Source organism: Danio rerio, chromosome 9 (assembly GCF_049306965.1).
Source record: "Danio rerio strain Tuebingen ecotype United States chromosome 9, GRCz12tu, whole genome shotgun sequence".
Classification (NCBI taxonomy): Eukaryota; Metazoa; Chordata; class Actinopteri; order Cypriniformes; family Danionidae; genus Danio; species Danio rerio.
In genome coordinates, this window is record NC_133184.1 from 36,687,156 (window position 1) to 36,703,659 (window position 16,504).

General features: G+C 31.7%; 1 protein-coding gene across 1 annotated transcript; it reads left to right on the forward strand.

The window, feature by feature from the left end:
- The first annotated feature begins 1,362 nt into the window (after positions 1-1,362).
- Positions 1,363-14,857, forward strand: jam2b (junctional adhesion molecule 2b). Its single transcript, NM_001128294.1, has 10 exons — positions 1,363-1,475; positions 4,912-4,977; positions 5,058-5,168; positions 8,229-8,378; positions 8,513-8,700; positions 9,330-9,438; positions 11,068-11,187; positions 11,271-11,295; positions 11,379-11,412; positions 14,762-14,857. Exons 1-10 carry the CDS (start codon positions 1,397-1,399, stop codon positions 14,798-14,800), a joined length of 921 nt encoding a protein of 306 aa, NP_001121766.1. The 5' UTR covers positions 1,363-1,396; the 3' UTR covers positions 14,801-14,857.
- The last annotated feature ends 1,647 nt before the right edge of the window (positions 14,858-16,504 follow it).

A 16,504-nucleotide genomic window follows, 5' to 3' on the forward strand; every position in this document is an offset into this window, starting at 1 on the left:
GGACATCGATTGACCCTCAAGGCCAGTTCAATCACCAATAATGATACAATTCTAAACATCTTTCTTGAATATGAAGGAATAGTCATATTTAATACCAAAAATATATATGTAATACTAAAAGTCATATAAGAAATAAGATGCATGCATCACTCAAAGGCAAATGAGTAAAAATAAGTTAGATTTAAAGGCATCCAATGATGGAGAAATTTTAATGTTTAGAGGGAGACTGTTCCAGAGCCTTGGGGCTGCAACAGCTCGATCACCTTTTGATTTGCAGCAAGACCGAGGAACAGACAGAAAAAACTGATCATGGGACCTTAAAGGCCTACAAGCTGTATATGGCCTAATAAGTTCACAGATATAGACCGGGCAGATTAGCCATTGACTTCTTCCAGAATTGCAAGTGCATTTTTTTTCATTTATTTTCCTTAAACTGGAATGATATACAACAAATGTGTAATTAACAGCAAACTGAATGCTTAATAATGATAGGGGATGCTTGAGTCTGTTGCAAAATGTTGTTTTATTTATTATTAGACGTTTCAAAGTTGAGTAAAACAGAGTTGTCGTTTTCTACCATTTTGTGCTTTTGTTCAAGATGCTAACCTTAAACCAGATACACACAAAATATGTATTTGTGTATATTTTAGTATTATTTTAAAAAAATGAATGAGAAATTCTCTGAAATGTTGCAAAAACAGAGTTGACGAATAATAAATCTATTGTTAACGTATCCTAAATATTCTGTACACATTAGACGAATAGTGTAACACCCCAATCTTTTCCCCCCAGAGTGCTTTAAAGATCGTCTTTTTAATGCAACAGAGTTGACCAGAAAGTAGGGACAGAAACGAAATGTATATATTGCAAATAAAGCTAATAATTAATGCATTGTTTTTACTTCGTAAACACAAAAAAGATGAAAATTAATTTTTAATTTTAAGCTAAAGTTTTCAAAAAAGTCCCTTAATACACAGAGACACAGATATAACTTTTAAAAGAATTTCGTATTACTTAAAACTGTTTCATTAATTTTTTTCGTTTTTTTTTTTTAAATACTAAAATCCTATTGCAGACGCAAAATGGCCCTCAATTCTACCCACTGCTCTTACCAGTAAACAATGAGGATGGAGTAGGTTATATGTTTTATACTATTTTTTTATTTATTTTATATTTTACAGCGAGAAATGACGTTTCGATATTTTAAAACTATCGTTACAAAATATCAGTTACCCCATGCTGTACTGATCATAGGGTACAGACATGTTCATATGCGAAGAGCAGCAGCACGTGTCTGTTCGAGCATCTGTAACGTGCACGCGCATGCAGCGTTCTGACGAGCGCGCGCAAAGCATCTTCAACAACTTTCAGAAGCGCGCGCGAGAGAAGTTTCCACATGCTCCTGCAGCAGCCGTACATCACGAAGATGAAAACAAAACAACTACTAACCTCTGCTCTTCTCCTGCTTATTTACAGTAAGTATCATGATGTTTGCTCAATATCTGACGCTCTTTTCTCAAATGGTCTTTCAGTTTCTGAACGTTGTATAAGAAAGTTGTATTTCTGACACTGGCTGAAATGGTGGGAACTGTGAGGGGTGATAAGTTTACTAAAACTTTCAAAATGCGTATGGTCTATGCATTGTATTTGTAATTAAGGCTTATTTTATTTCGTTGTATATCTTTTTTAATTTTGACATTTAAAACATTTAAAAACAACTGAGATAACAATTGGCTGATAACATCGAGTGACCTAAATGTTGATTTTAAATTAAATTAATAATTTTAAATATAATTTAAAATGTTACAAATAATTTAATGTGTACAGATGTTTACAAATAGATAAATATTTTTATATTGATTTTTATATTTTATATTTGTTTTTATCTTTTGACACCAGCAGCCTGTCAATCGGTATCATTCACTGTGTGTGTGTGTGTGTGTGTGTGTGTGTGTGTGTGTGTACTGGTTTTGGTGATTTATAAAGACATTCATTTGTATAACGACATGGGTATTGTACTCTATTTAGTTGTACTAATTGAGAATACATTAAAGATATATATATTTTTTAACTGTATAAAATACTTTACGTATAGAGTTCTTGTAATCCACCAATACCAATTTGTGTGTTTGTTGGCACACAGGGTTCATGGAAATGTGTATCACAGATTTGTATGATGACATTGCTATTAGAGCATAATATGATTTATTTAAATTTCGAAAATTTCTAAAGTTTTCTGTGAGGGTTATGTTTATAGGGATAGAAGATAGTTATACAGTATAAAAATCATTACATCTTTGGTGAGTCCCCATAAACCACATTTTCAAGTGTTTTTTTTTCAAAGAAAGATGCATGCTTTGAGGGTCTGGATAGGGTGGGTGGGGATCTTGTAAGACACTGTTTACACAAATGTCTTAAACAGCATTTGAACACATGAGATTCTAAGTGATAAGATATCCGTGAAGAAGTTGTCCAGATCTGAAGTTCGCTCTGATCTGGCAGGGTCGCTTTCATGTTGCTGATGCCCCTCGACTGACTCTTGTGTATTGACCATTATCATAAGATTATCGCTACTCTGCATACCATGAGAAATGCTTGAACCCTTACAGTTTTTGTTGCATATTATGTTACATTTGATTGTTTACATAACAAAATTCTAATAACTGTCTGGCATTGATGGGCTTTATTCTGATAACTTTCACATTTCAGGCCATTAAGTGCTAGTTAAGCTTGTTGATGCCTTCTGGTGCGGGCTGTGATTTTAACTCCAGTCCTCCTCCAGCTGAGGGGGTTTAGGTTACAGCAGCATAGTGAGTCTTTGTATCACTGGGTAAAATGATCCTCGACAGCCTTTTCATTTAAATCTCAGTACTTTCTCACTGTTTGCTCAGCAAATGGATTATAAAAGGGGACCTACGTAGACAAAAACAAAGTATTTTCTCACTTTCTCCAGAAGTGCATGCTTTTTTTCAGTGTGTGAGGAGGTTATCAGGCTTGGGTTGAGCTGCCACCCCCCACTATGCACAACCAGAGCATGTCAGAACGACCATCCATTACGTAAATTCCTACATATCCCTGTTCCTGGCACCACCAGAGAAGGGAGTGAGGGTTTGGAGAGGTTTCATGTTTGAGGAGAATTTTGAGGGCTTAATTTCTTAACGTCATGTTTACTTAAATATTTAAAACATGCAAAGTGAAAATGATGAAATGTATAAATTAGGCATAGACTTTTGACTAATGCAAACTCGTTTAAAGGTATGTTCAGGATCACTGTGTAAAAAACAAATCTGTGATATTTATTGAAGAATATTGTGGAAAAGTTTAGACTTTAATCTACAGTGTGACGAGACATGACATTTTTATATTAGTTTTCGGATTCCTCAATGAGGAAGTCTTTTATTCAACTGAAAAAAAAAAACACAAAATGCAAAAGTATTTAGGTGCTTTTTTAAATCAACTTGTAATGAAAGTTATTTTACTTCTATTTTAATGAATTATATGCTGTAAATTCTATTTTAACGACATGCAAACACTGCTAAATATTTAGCTATAAACTCTACTGGCTAGACAAACTCAGAGCTACTGGATGCAAATATGGACTGATAGGAGAGAGTTGTTTTAATGGAATTTTATGCCACATACCGTATACTTTTCTTTTTCTCCAAATTTTTTTTGGATGGCATAAATGATGACAATGATGACTGGTGTGTGTGAGCGCACCTTGAGGTGGTGTGTGTCTGTGGTGCTTTACTGACTCGGTTGGTGCAGAGAATAGTTCAAATTTAATCCTGTCTCCAATCTTCAATGCCAAATTCACGCTCACACTCCATCTAAATATCCCAACTTGGTCTCAGGATATATATATATATATATATATATATATATATATATATATATATATATATATATATATATATATATATATATTTACAGTTTTTAATTTTTTAAACCTGTCACTTTCAGCTGTATGTTGAAAAATATGTAGTCAAATATTATTTACTGTCATCATGGCAGAGATAAAATAAATCAGTTATTAGAAATGAGTTATTAAAACTAATATGTTAGGAAATGTGTTGAAAACATCTTCTCTCCGTTAAACAGAAATTGGGGAAAAAATAAACGGGGGCTAATAATCCAGGGGGTTTAATAATTCTGACTTCAACTGTGTGTGTGTGTGTGTATATGTATATATATATATATATATATATATATATATATATATATATATATATATATATATATATATATATATATATTTGTAAACACACCGTAAATCTGTGTATATTTCAATTTATAACAAAATGACAACCACATCATTGAAAGCCTTAGTAGTACAACAAAAATAAACAAAACATTTCATAATGAATCAAAATTTATGAAAAATAATGTACCTTTTCTGCAAGCTGATGTAAACACTGAAATAAATAAGGTGAATTTAACAATGTCTTGCATTTTAACAATTTAACAAAATTTTACAATCTGATGTAAAATCCTAATTTAAATAACCAATAATAATAATTAAAAAAACGGTTATATTTTTGATTAAAGCAGCAACTGTGGGCTGTCTCACAGAAAAAGAGCAATGTAATATAGGTAATGTAGTATATTTCAAAAGTTGTTTTCTGTTACTGTAGCATGTTTTACATCCTTTTACCTTTAAAAAAATTATTTTTTACATTATAGGTATCGACAGTGTATTTGCATGAATTTAATTATCATCTTCTGTAAAAACAAAAGCTATGGTTCAAATATGTAACAGTTTCCCTCATATAGTCCTTCACATTAAGTAGATTTCAATAATTTTATGTCTATAAACTATGCCTAAAAATGCTACAAATGCTGTGGGAGTGAATGTTTTGGTGTGCTACCTCATTCACATGTTTGATTGCTCTGTTTTTGTCTCTTCTCCAGTTCCAAGCTCAGATCCTGTTACGGTGACGACAAGCAAAGCAAAAATGGATGTGCATGAAAACACAAGTAAGTTCATCATCTGCACTGTTTTTACAGGCTTTCAGACCATATTGATTTGACTTTGATTTATCTGTTTTCTGCAAAAGATGCTGTCCTGTCGTGTGAGTTCAGGACAGAAAAAGAAACAAACCCACGTGTTGAATGGAAGAAGAGAGGCAAAGATGTTTCATATGTTTATTTTGAAGGGGATTTTACAGGTGGGTTGTTATAACACTCTTCTCTCCATATGCACCAGGCACATTACTTAAACCCCATCTTATTAGGACTTAATATGAAAGACGCTGTTTTTTTCTGAATGTACCACAAATATTTCTTTCTCAATATTAAAATACCTCTTTTGCACAATATCTCGCACAATATTGTTCTGTTTTATGTAAAAGTACTTGTCTTAGGTTAGTTAAAGTCAAAATTATTAGCCCTCCTGTATTTTTATTTTTATTTTTCAAATATTTCACAAATCATGTCTAACAGCATGGAAGTTTTTACAATATTTCCTTTTTTATTCTGAAGAAAGTCTTATTTGTATTATTTTGGCTAGAATAAAAGTAGTTTTACATTTTTTAAAAAACATTATAAGGTCAATATTATTATTGACCCTCTTAAAAAGTATACAAGGGGCTAATAATTCAGGAGATCTAATAATACTGACCTAATATATACTTAATAATACTGTAGTTAAGTATTTATAGTATATACATAGTTACAGTTATATTATATTATATTATATTATATTATATATATATAGTTATATAAACACTAGTATGTCATTTATGTATAGGTTTAAAATAGCTCTTACATCCAGTGTTGTGTTCATATTTATGATTGATTATTTACGCCAGGGGTGCCCAAACTTTTTCTTATGAAGGGCCAAAAATCAAACTTGATTGCGGCTAGATGGCTAAACGTAAATATGCAATGGGTAATTTCCTAATTTATTTAATAATAATTAAAATTGCTTTATATCAACTAATACATCGTACATTCTATTTTATTATGAACTTATTACAGTTAAAACAAAAGCAATCTCATTTATGACAAACTTACACTAGTGTTTGCCATGATTTGCTCACCGATGTCTTCTGCATTTATCCATCGAGTGAAATTATTTACTGTACATTTTTATAAATATGATCCATTTACAACATCTAAATCAAACATTTAATTCCTGTTTTCTTTTTTTGTAGCTCAGCAATAAAACAAACAAACAAAAAAACAATCTCTGTGGCATTCGCCCCATTCCCCTGCATCATTCCCACTCTCTTCTCAGATGGGATGTGGGCCAAATCAAAGGTTACAATGGGTCAACTTTGGCCTATGGGCCCTACTTTGGACATCTTTGATTTCTGCGAACTTGATTTCAGCAAATAGGACATGTTCCAGGATTACATCTATGTTGATCCTGGAACAACATTCTAATTATTAAGGGATGTGTTTACCGTTTATGTTAAGGTTAGGCTTACGGTCAGGTTTATGCACTTATTGTTCCCCTCTGATGTTGGGAATAATGTACTGTTATGGTTGGGTTTAGGGGTAAGGAATGGGTATGGATTACATTCTCAAACAAAAATAGATATTAATCCAGGATCGCATCGGTAAAAAATTATTCAATTCAGTTCATCTTTATTCATACAGAGCTTTTGCAATGTAGATTGTGACAGCAGCTTCAACATAGAAGATTATAGTTGATTGAAACAGTCAGTGTCCATCCAGTTTTCAGAGTTTAAGTTCAGTTCAGTTTAGTTCAGTGTGTTTCATTTACTCTGCTGAAAGTACAAACACTAAGGAGCAAACCCATCAATGCACAGCTCCACAAGTCCCGATGCAGCCATGGTCCTGCGAGACATGAAATTTCTTTCCACTATGTCCACAAATGCAGCGGAAAGCTTTAGATATTTTTCAAAATAATTTGGACAAGACGTGTGTCATTTGCACCACTTGGGGTACTTAATTACATTCTATTTTGGTGCTTCACTTTATAAAAATGACATCAGAAGTGGGTGCTGTAGGCCATGCTTAAATCTGGTGTTCGAATATTTAGATCCCGATTTACATCTGTATCACGTTCAGTTCAATTCAATTCATTTTTATTCATATTTATTTTACAATGTAGATTGTGTCAATGCAGCTTAACATAAAATGAGTACTAATAAATTGAACTTGCTTCTGTCCAGTTCTCAAAGTTGAAGTTCAGTTCAGTGTACACTGAAAAAATTAACCCAGTATAACAACAGCAAAAAAATCCTTATTTCCCTACCCTTTTCCTTGTTCACTCAACTTTTGAAAACATCAGCTGCACTGACCTAAAATTTGTAATGATTCACAGGAAAAAGAAGGCTCAGCAAAGAGTCTGTGTGAATGAAGTGTCTTTATAGTCCTAGGAATCAGTCCATCATAAGCTTCCAGCTGTGTTAAAGAAAACTGGTTCCAGAAACTGGTTCCTCCATTTGAACTGTTGTTTAAGCATTTGATTTGTCATTTAATTATTACAGGATTTTACTGAGTTCTTCATGAAAATTAAATTAAAAACAAATTTGATTGCTTATTTGAAAATGGATTTTAATTTATGAGCTTTTTGATCGTTTGAGCATTTGATTAAACAAATTAACCGTCCACATGTGCTAAGCATTTCTTTTTGTAGAGCGAACTAGGTAAAAAGGACTGTGCTCCCACCCTTAAATTACATTAGCATTATTGCAGTATTTTGTTGTTGTTGTTGTTGTTGTTAATATTAATGTCATTAATGTTATTATTGTTGTTACTATTATTTTTGTCATTGTTGTTAGAGTTAGATATACTGCAACCTTTCTGTAAACTTAAAGTAACAATTTGGCAGAAGCTATTTTGGGTGAACTTGCAAAGTTTTGCTCACAAAACTAATCTTTTAACTTACTGAAGAAAATTTAGATTTAGTTTAATTAAACATGTTAAATGTTAATGTAATTTCAACTTTTTTCAAGTTGGATTTTAACAGTGTAATGCAAATATCAGTGCTGAAAGGAACAAACTTCTCCAATTGAAGTTTTGAGAATTTAAGAAACATATCTGTTGTTTATATCTGTTGATAACAGCCAGTGAGAATCTACACATTATCCCTCAAAACATTGAAAACGTAAAAGCTGTGATTAATAAATGATGTAACCAAAATAAATAGTTAATTTGGTTCACTGAAGTATGAACATCTATTACTACTGAAAAAAAGCTGACCCCCCTGAAAATCAATGTATAATTTGTACAATGTTTACTCTGACCATTACCAGGTTCATATAAAGGCCGTGCGTCCATCGACGGGGCGACTCTGACCCTCCGTGGTGTCACACAGAAAGACTCGGGAGTGTATCATTGTGAAGTCACAGCCCGTCAGGACAAAATCAAGCTTGGGGAGGTCTCTGTCACCCTCAGTGTGCTTGGTGGGAATGCAAATCTTTTTAATTATTCAATTATTCAATAGCTTACACATGTGCGGTTGCACCACTGATATTCATAACCTTTCTCTGAATGAGCAGTATGATCATGTGACTGTAACTGTGTTTCACATTGACAGTGCCACCCCATGCGCCAACCTGTGAGGTCCCGGAAGCGGTCATGAGAGGATTTTCTGCTGAACTGCACTGTAAAGATAAACTGAGTGTTCCTGCTGCCACCTACAGCTGGTACAAAGACAACAAACCACTCAACACTGCCAATCCCCATGATGTCCACTACACCCTGGACACAAAAACTGGGAGTCTGGTTGGTGCATTGCTTTAACCTCTTTCAAATCACTTGAACATCACATTTACAGTGCTCCGCATAAAAGAGTACACCCCTCACAGATTTCTCTGTTAAATAGATATTTGCCATAGGATTTACTTTACAAATATACTTTAGATTAGCCAGTGCTAAACCAAAACTGGAACTTAAACTAACCAAAAAAAACCACAGCCTTAAAACCCAAATTAATATGTGGGGAAAAAGCATTAAATAAAATGTTAATAAACAGGACAAATCAAGAGAAACTTTAAATGCATTATTTTCCTTTTCCTAGAGATGTTAGGTGACCAAACTCTTATTTTAATGGATATAACTTTAATAAAATTGTTCTGTTTAAATGCACCAAAATATACTGGCTATATTCACTGAGAAATGGATACAAATATTCATTTTTAAAAGAGGGTGTAGTCATTAACCCTCTTATATTATGTATATTAGATATTATAACATCTCTAATATTTTGCTGACACCAGTGTCTTTTTTCCACACACTTTGTTGATTGTGTTGCATCAGAACAATCTAACTTTTTTAGATGCATTTTTATAACATGAAGATTGAATTATATATACTGATTCTTTTTTTTTTTTTTTTTTTTTGCTTTTGAGCAGAAATTTAAGTCAGTGTCTAAATCTGATGAGGGTCAGTATAGATGTGAGGCCTCCAATGGTGTGGGAGCACCCAAAAGCTGTGCAGGCCATCATATGAAGATAACTGAATGTAAGTATGGCAAATTGGTCATTTCAAATGGATCTACATATTTTGAAATGAGTATGAAACATTTGGGCATTCACTTAAAAATGTTGACTATAGCAAGAAAACTCTTAATTTATTTTATTGAATTTGACTATTACTATTATAAAAACATGAACAGCCATTTTTTAATATCCAATCATTAACTTCTTTTTTACTTTCATTTTTTTTTCTATTTAATTTTAAACCAAGTTAAACCCTAAATTGGGTCTCAAAGGGCAGCGACTCTGCAGTTTTGCTCCAACCCTAATCAAACCCAGCTGATCCAGCTAATCAAGGTGTTTAAGACTACTAGAGACAATTAGGCAGGTGTGAGTTGGATGTGGTGGGAGATAAAGTATGCAGAGCTTTGGCCCTCCAGAAATTGAGTTTGAGATCATTGCCCTAAATTCTCATCTGCTTTGCTACATATTTGACTTTAATGTTCTTTGAAGTTTGACGTTTATCTACAATATATTACCCTTTAAAAGTGTGTGATTTTAGGAGGGATTTTTTTCAGTTAGAAATTGATGAGCAATGCCAGCAAGCAAAGACATTTAAAATGTTTCAGAGTTACTTTTATACTGTACTATTTACACTATTCAAATAAATTTAGATTTTTTTAGACATTTAATAAATCAAAAAATACTTAAAAACTGTCCTGGATTTCATAAAAATATTAAGCAGCAGAGTGTTTTACTGTAGAACCCAACAGTCAACTTTATTAAATGAAATGAGTGTAGTTTACTCAAAATTGACGGAAAGTTAACTCTACTCATTTGAAAAAAGTTCTTAATTCAGTGTTGAGTTAAATACTTCATTACTTCAACTTAAATGGAGTAAGTTCACAGCTTTGCGATTAGTTAAATGGTTTGTTGCAATTGGTTTCCTCAAAGGGTTTGTGTTACCTTAACTATTTGGGTTTTACAGTGTCGTAACAAAAAAAATATTTGTTGAGCACAAAAATTGGCAATAAAGAAATAAATAAAGACCAGATTAACAGCTACTAGAAATGTAGCTGTGTCGTCATAGGAAAAGATTTCATGTTAATATATTATTTATTATATATATAAAACAAATAAGAATTTGTTATTTTATTTAATAATACTACTGTTTTATTTTTTATTGCTGCAAAAAAGCTCTATATTCTTTATATTCTTAAGTCTTATAGGTATACATATTTTTGTCTTGTTTCTATTCCAAATATCGAAAAATTCTTGATTTAAGAAGTATTTTTTTAGACTAAGAAAATTATAATGCCAAAAATATCTTAAATAATATTCTAAAATTAAGTCTTTCCTTAAAACAAGCTAAATAATCTTATTTATGCTTTGACATAAGATCAATTTGCTTGTTTTTAGGAAATTCTAAATAAGAAATTTTTATTTTTTTTTCCCAGTTTAATCCAGCTTGTACAAGTGACTTATTACAAGACATTTAGAAAACATACTGACAGCAACTATTTGTATGGCGGTGCATATTATGTTTGCATTTAAGGATATTTTTGATCTCAGCAAAAACACATTGTAGTGTCACAATTTGTTAAACTCCAAGATACTGGCGTTAGTAAATGCATACAGCACATTTGAATAACTGTCTGACCCCGCTCTGTTGCAGTTGAGCTGAACATGACAATGATTATTGCAATAGAAGTGGGAGCGTTCCTGCTGCTGGTGTCCTGCTGTGTGTCCATCTGTCTGTGCTGCAGACGAGGCTGCTGTCACTGCTGCCGCCGCCGTGAGTACAGCTTACTTCAATACTAACTATACCTGTTTACCAATGTCTACATCTTCTGACACAACTCCTGCATTTACCAACAGAGAGTAAAGAAGAAATAAAACAGAGGTATGTCACTTTAATATACTTCAGCCTATATTAATACATAATAACAGACTATTAAACAAAGTGGTTATTTTTTTTCTTTGCAGCAAAACAAAGACCAGCTATAACCAGCCAACAGATGTAAGTCTTAAGTTTTTTTATCATGAAAGTAGTTTTAACATTTAAGCCCTTAAAGTCTGTGTGAAATCTAAATTTACTGTATTTATTTTGCTATAGACCATTTTGGCAGATGTAAACAATAACAGTGGTTCTAACGTTTTTCCTATTTTATATTTCATTTTCATAGCTTCCAAGACTCCTGAAAGGTCCACATATTAATATATAATGTTATGACAGCTGTTTTAACGTCAAGAGATGATTGAATTGCCTCTTGTTACAGTTAAAAAAATAGTTTGACAACAAGCAGGAAATATTCATGGGCCAATGGCATCACCATATTGAAATTGTCTATAGCACACATTGTTATTCTTTAGGTCAGGGGTGTCAAACTCAATTCCTGGAGGGTTGAAGCCCTGCACAGTTTAGTTCCAACCCTGCTCCAACACACTTACCTGTAGGTTTCAAACAAGCCTGAAGGACTCAATTAGTTTGATCAGGTGTGTTTAATTAGGGTTGGAACTAAACTGTGCAGAGCTGCGGCCCTTTTGGAACTGAGTTTGACACCTGTGCTTTAGGTGAACAAATAATTTAAGTTAATCCACTGATTAAAAAAAACAGTTTTGGTCATCTTCAGTCAAAGTCTGATCATTTATAGTGGTCCTTCTTTGATGATGTCAGTTTCACAGCATAAGCTGTAATATTCTTAACCACGCCCCTTTATTCTTTAGTTTGCTATGAGGGAGTGATGTGCAAAAAGAAAGCCCCGCCCCCTATTCAGTATCAACATATTTATTATAAAAGCCTTAGCAACTTCCGGTTCGCACAGACTTTAACAGTTACAGTCCCACATGTTTTTCCGAAAGTTTTCAGTCGTTTTTATATTATCTTGACAAACGTAAAATATGCATGTATCATTTTCAAATGTGAAATTGGGGTTACAGTTAAGTGGGTAATGTATTAATATCTTTTCTAAACTAGAATTAAAAAGTAGCAATTTTATCTATGAAGTGCTTATTGATTGGCTTATTCTTTTAGCTTTCAGTAGACACATAAGCACCCATTTATTTATCTGATATATGTTACAAGCAAGATTATTTATTTCACTAGTAAGATTTTTAATTAAAGCACACAGTGACCATTCTAGTCTAACTTATAATGGCTAGTTGTTACTTAAGAGTTTTTTTTCTTCTTTCTACTTTTATCTGAAACTTAAATCAAGAAGCATTTTCTAGACCAGAGTTGGCCCATTGTAACTTTTGATTTATCTCGCCATCCCATCTGAGAAAGGAGTGAGAAAAATGGAGTGGGTTGAGGAGAATGCCTTTCGTCATGTTTAATTTGACAAAACATTTTGTTTGTTTTGATTGCTGAGATACAAAAAAAGCTAAATGTTTCAGTTAAATGTTGTAAATTAATCTTTTTAAAAAAATCTAAATAATGTCAATCGACGGACAGCAGACGATGAAGAAGACATCGGCGAGCAAATCACAGCAAAAATTAGTGCATCTCCATTCTGTTATAAATGTTTTTGTTTTTACTTTAATAAGTTCATTACAAAATATAAAAAAGCTATATTAGAATTATTATATATATATATATATATATATATATATATATATATATATATATATATATATATATATATATATATATATATATATATATAATTATTAATATCAAAATGTAAATATTATCAAAATGTAAATAAATATATTGCTATATAAAGCAATGTTTTCTATTTTAAATATTATCAAATAAATTAGGAAATTACCCATGACAACTATATTTACCTTCGGTCCACTAGCCTCAATCAAGTTTGGTTTTTGACCAATTTATATGAAAAAGTTTGGGCACCCCTGATCTAGTCTTGTTTTCAGAAATAATATACCAAAATTAACTGAGTTTTTCTCTTGAAATAAATCTAAGCAACTTCTGATTCACACAGACTTGAACTATCACAGTCTCACATGTTTTTCAGAACATTTTCATCTTATCTTTATCATTTCTATCTTATTATGTTTTTCTTTTCTTTTTCATTCCTTTAAACCTGTTTTAACACATTTTATTCTGTTTTTAACTACTTTTAATCATTTTAATTTTCTTGTTTCTTTAATTCTTGTTTATGTAAAGCACTTTTGAGTTACCAGTGTGTATGAAATGTGCTATATAAATAAACTTGTAAGCTATGTAAAATATGCAAAAAATTTAAACATGTTTAAAAAAAAGGCTAGCTGTGACTGATAAGATAAGAGTTTTGTACTAGCACTAATAACAAATTATGGTAACATTTTACAATAAGGTTTTATTGATTAATGTTACTGAAAGTATTTACTGACAAAAACAAACAATGAACAATACATTTACTACAGTATTTATTAATCTTTGCCAACTTTAGTAATATGAAAATAAGGTTAAGAGTTAGCTAATGTTAACAAGCACAACTTTGCATTTTGATAATGCATTAGTAAAAATGAACTGATTCATAAATGCTGTTTATTTTGGTTCATGTTAAAATCATTACCAAAAAATTAATTCATTTTAAAGTGTGACCCAAAATACTAAAAATATTACTAAACATATAATAAAACTAAATACTAAAAATACTTGATACAAAAATGTAAAAAAGCAAGTACATTCTAGTGATGAAAAGGCAAGTAAACTTATATAATAAATAAAAACTATTATCTATTGAATACTAAATAGTAACTAACGAATAAATACTATTATCTTTTAAAGAACAACCACTAGTACAGGGTCTCTGCGGGGTCTTAAAAAGTATTTAAAGTTGATAAATCAACGTAGAGAAATTTAAGGCCCTTAAAAAGTCTTAAATGCTATTTCGCAAGGTATTAAACATTCTATAATTTTGATTATGTAGTGTATGGTTGTATGCTAAAGTTTGCCTGAATTAAATTGCAAATATCAGGATGTGTAGTTTATGAAATCTTGCTAGATTTAACTAAGATAACCAAGGCAACACCATTATTTCTGCAGTTCCATATGCGCCAACATGCTGAATTAGCTAGATTTAATTGATTTTTATTCAGTACATGAATAATGTTCTTGTTTTAAACTTTTTGCATTAATATTTAGTAAATATACTGTACGTTAAAATCTCGCCAGTGTTTCTGGTTGAAACCTGAAGTGGTTATAAGGTCTTAAAATGTGTTGAATTTCACTCTCTGATTGCTGAATATACTGTAGTATGTAATGGAAAATATACTAGTAGCTAAAAATGTACTAGTAGCATGAAAAAAGGCAGAAGTACGTTTTACAGATTAAGTTTAACGCCTTCCCATACCTATTGTTAACTCACTATTAAAATATTATAGTAAAGAAACTTCAATGAATTGTTCCTCTCTTTCCATAGCCGAGACGATACAAGCATACACAATCCTTTGTGCTGTGAAGAATGGACTCTTGTTGGCCAGTACCGTGCTAAGAGAAGTGAATTAAAGTGACCACAAACGCCAGAGAAATAATGTATTTTTTCAAGTGCACTTGTACATTTCTACGCTTTAGGAGCAAAACCACGCCCCCTGGTGGCCAGATCTGAATACAGCTAAACAATCCACATCAGGCCTACTGCATCTACTGTTTCTTTTGTACTACTGTATTGTTTTGTTTTTTATTTAGAAGTATTCAGTTGTTTTATTTACCAAGTAGTATTGTCTCATATCAATGATAGGTGATGCAACCTACAGTTTAAATGTAATATTGCACTATTTTATAGATTTGCCTACAGACATATCAAGTTGCTTAGCATCATGTTGCTAAGGAGGCCCAGCTACAGATGTGATGGTCTGTTTGGTTTGAGCAGAAACAGACTTGGTTCATCTCAGGATGTTGCTAAAGTCTGTAGTCATCATATAATCAATCTTCTGTAGATTTTAATCACAGGCACCTTGACTTGTTTCTACATCTTTTAAGCGTATGTATGTATTTTTCTAATTGAAGAAACAGTCACACAGGTTTGGAATGGTTAGTTAATGATGGCAGTTTTCTTTTTTGTGTGTGAAATATGCCTTTTTAAATATTTTTACTTTTTGTTTTTCCTTATATGTGATTCAGACAAGCAAAGAGTTGTTTTTCTTCCAAAACTATGTATTTTAGTCTTTTGTTACAGTATTTTATATGTAAACTCAAACATCAGCCTTCACTGCAATATTCCTCTTTGACATTGATGATCTCAATGACTTTTAACAACACTTTAAAATAAAGAACATCACAAAACCTTTTTATTTTCTACAATATTTATTTGATCAATGGCTTCAGGACATTACAAATCACACCAAAAGACAATTCATTTGAATTTCCTTCAGGTTTTATGAAGTTAAAGAAAGTATTTTGAGTAATTCTAAGATAGAGCAAGTAATCAATATATTCTCTAAATTTACATTTATAGAGAATGAGGAAGATTTATGGTTCTTGCAATGTTCAATGACAACCTTACTATATTAGGCCTGTGAAAACACCAAAGAAATGTGTTGTTTATGGATTAAGGACTAAGAATAAAAGGATAAAGTAATATAGATGGTGTGAGCAGAATACCCATGTACAGATTAACACAATGTATTTACAACTGCATGAAATGTATTTATTACATTGTATGCATGATACACTCAATCAAATCATCTCAATCAATCAAAAATAATACATATTTTAGGAACCAATTTTCACTATTAACTAGAAGCTTATTAGCAGGTATGTTATTGAGAATTGGCTGCTTATTAGTAATTATTATTCTCATGTTCTGTATGATCTTATTCTACATCTCTAATATCTAAACAACTTTAATAATGGGCAAATTGGGAGTTTATTGAAGTCAAAAATCAAAGTTAATGGTTTGCGAATAGCAAAAACATAACCTTAAAATTAAGTTTGACCATAAATGATTTCCAAATAGTGCATCATAACATATCACATTGTCAGATTTTTACAATATCAAACAGCCCTAATCTGTGTCCATTTTCACACCTAAGGTGAAACACTGCAGGGACTAATTTAGAAATTCTAGCTTTTCAGTCTAGTGGAACTAAATCTTCACAAACATAGTATTTTTGATCACTCTTTATCTATTTGTGTCTGTGGATTTTGATTACAATAAATATTT

Excerpts from the sequence above, each read along its gene's own strand:
- jam2b (NM_001128294.1), top strand. The coding sequence starts at position 1,397 with ATGCTCCTGCAGCAGCCGTACATCACGAAGATGAAAACAAAACAACTA. Across the intron at positions 1,476-4,911 it reads TCTTCTCCTGCTTATTTACA|TTCCAAGCTCAGATCCTGTT; the intron begins GTAAGTATCATG and ends TCTCTTCTCCAG. Across the intron at positions 4,978-5,057 it reads GGATGTGCATGAAAACACAA|ATGCTGTCCTGTCGTGTGAG; the intron begins GTAAGTTCATCA and ends TTTCTGCAAAAG.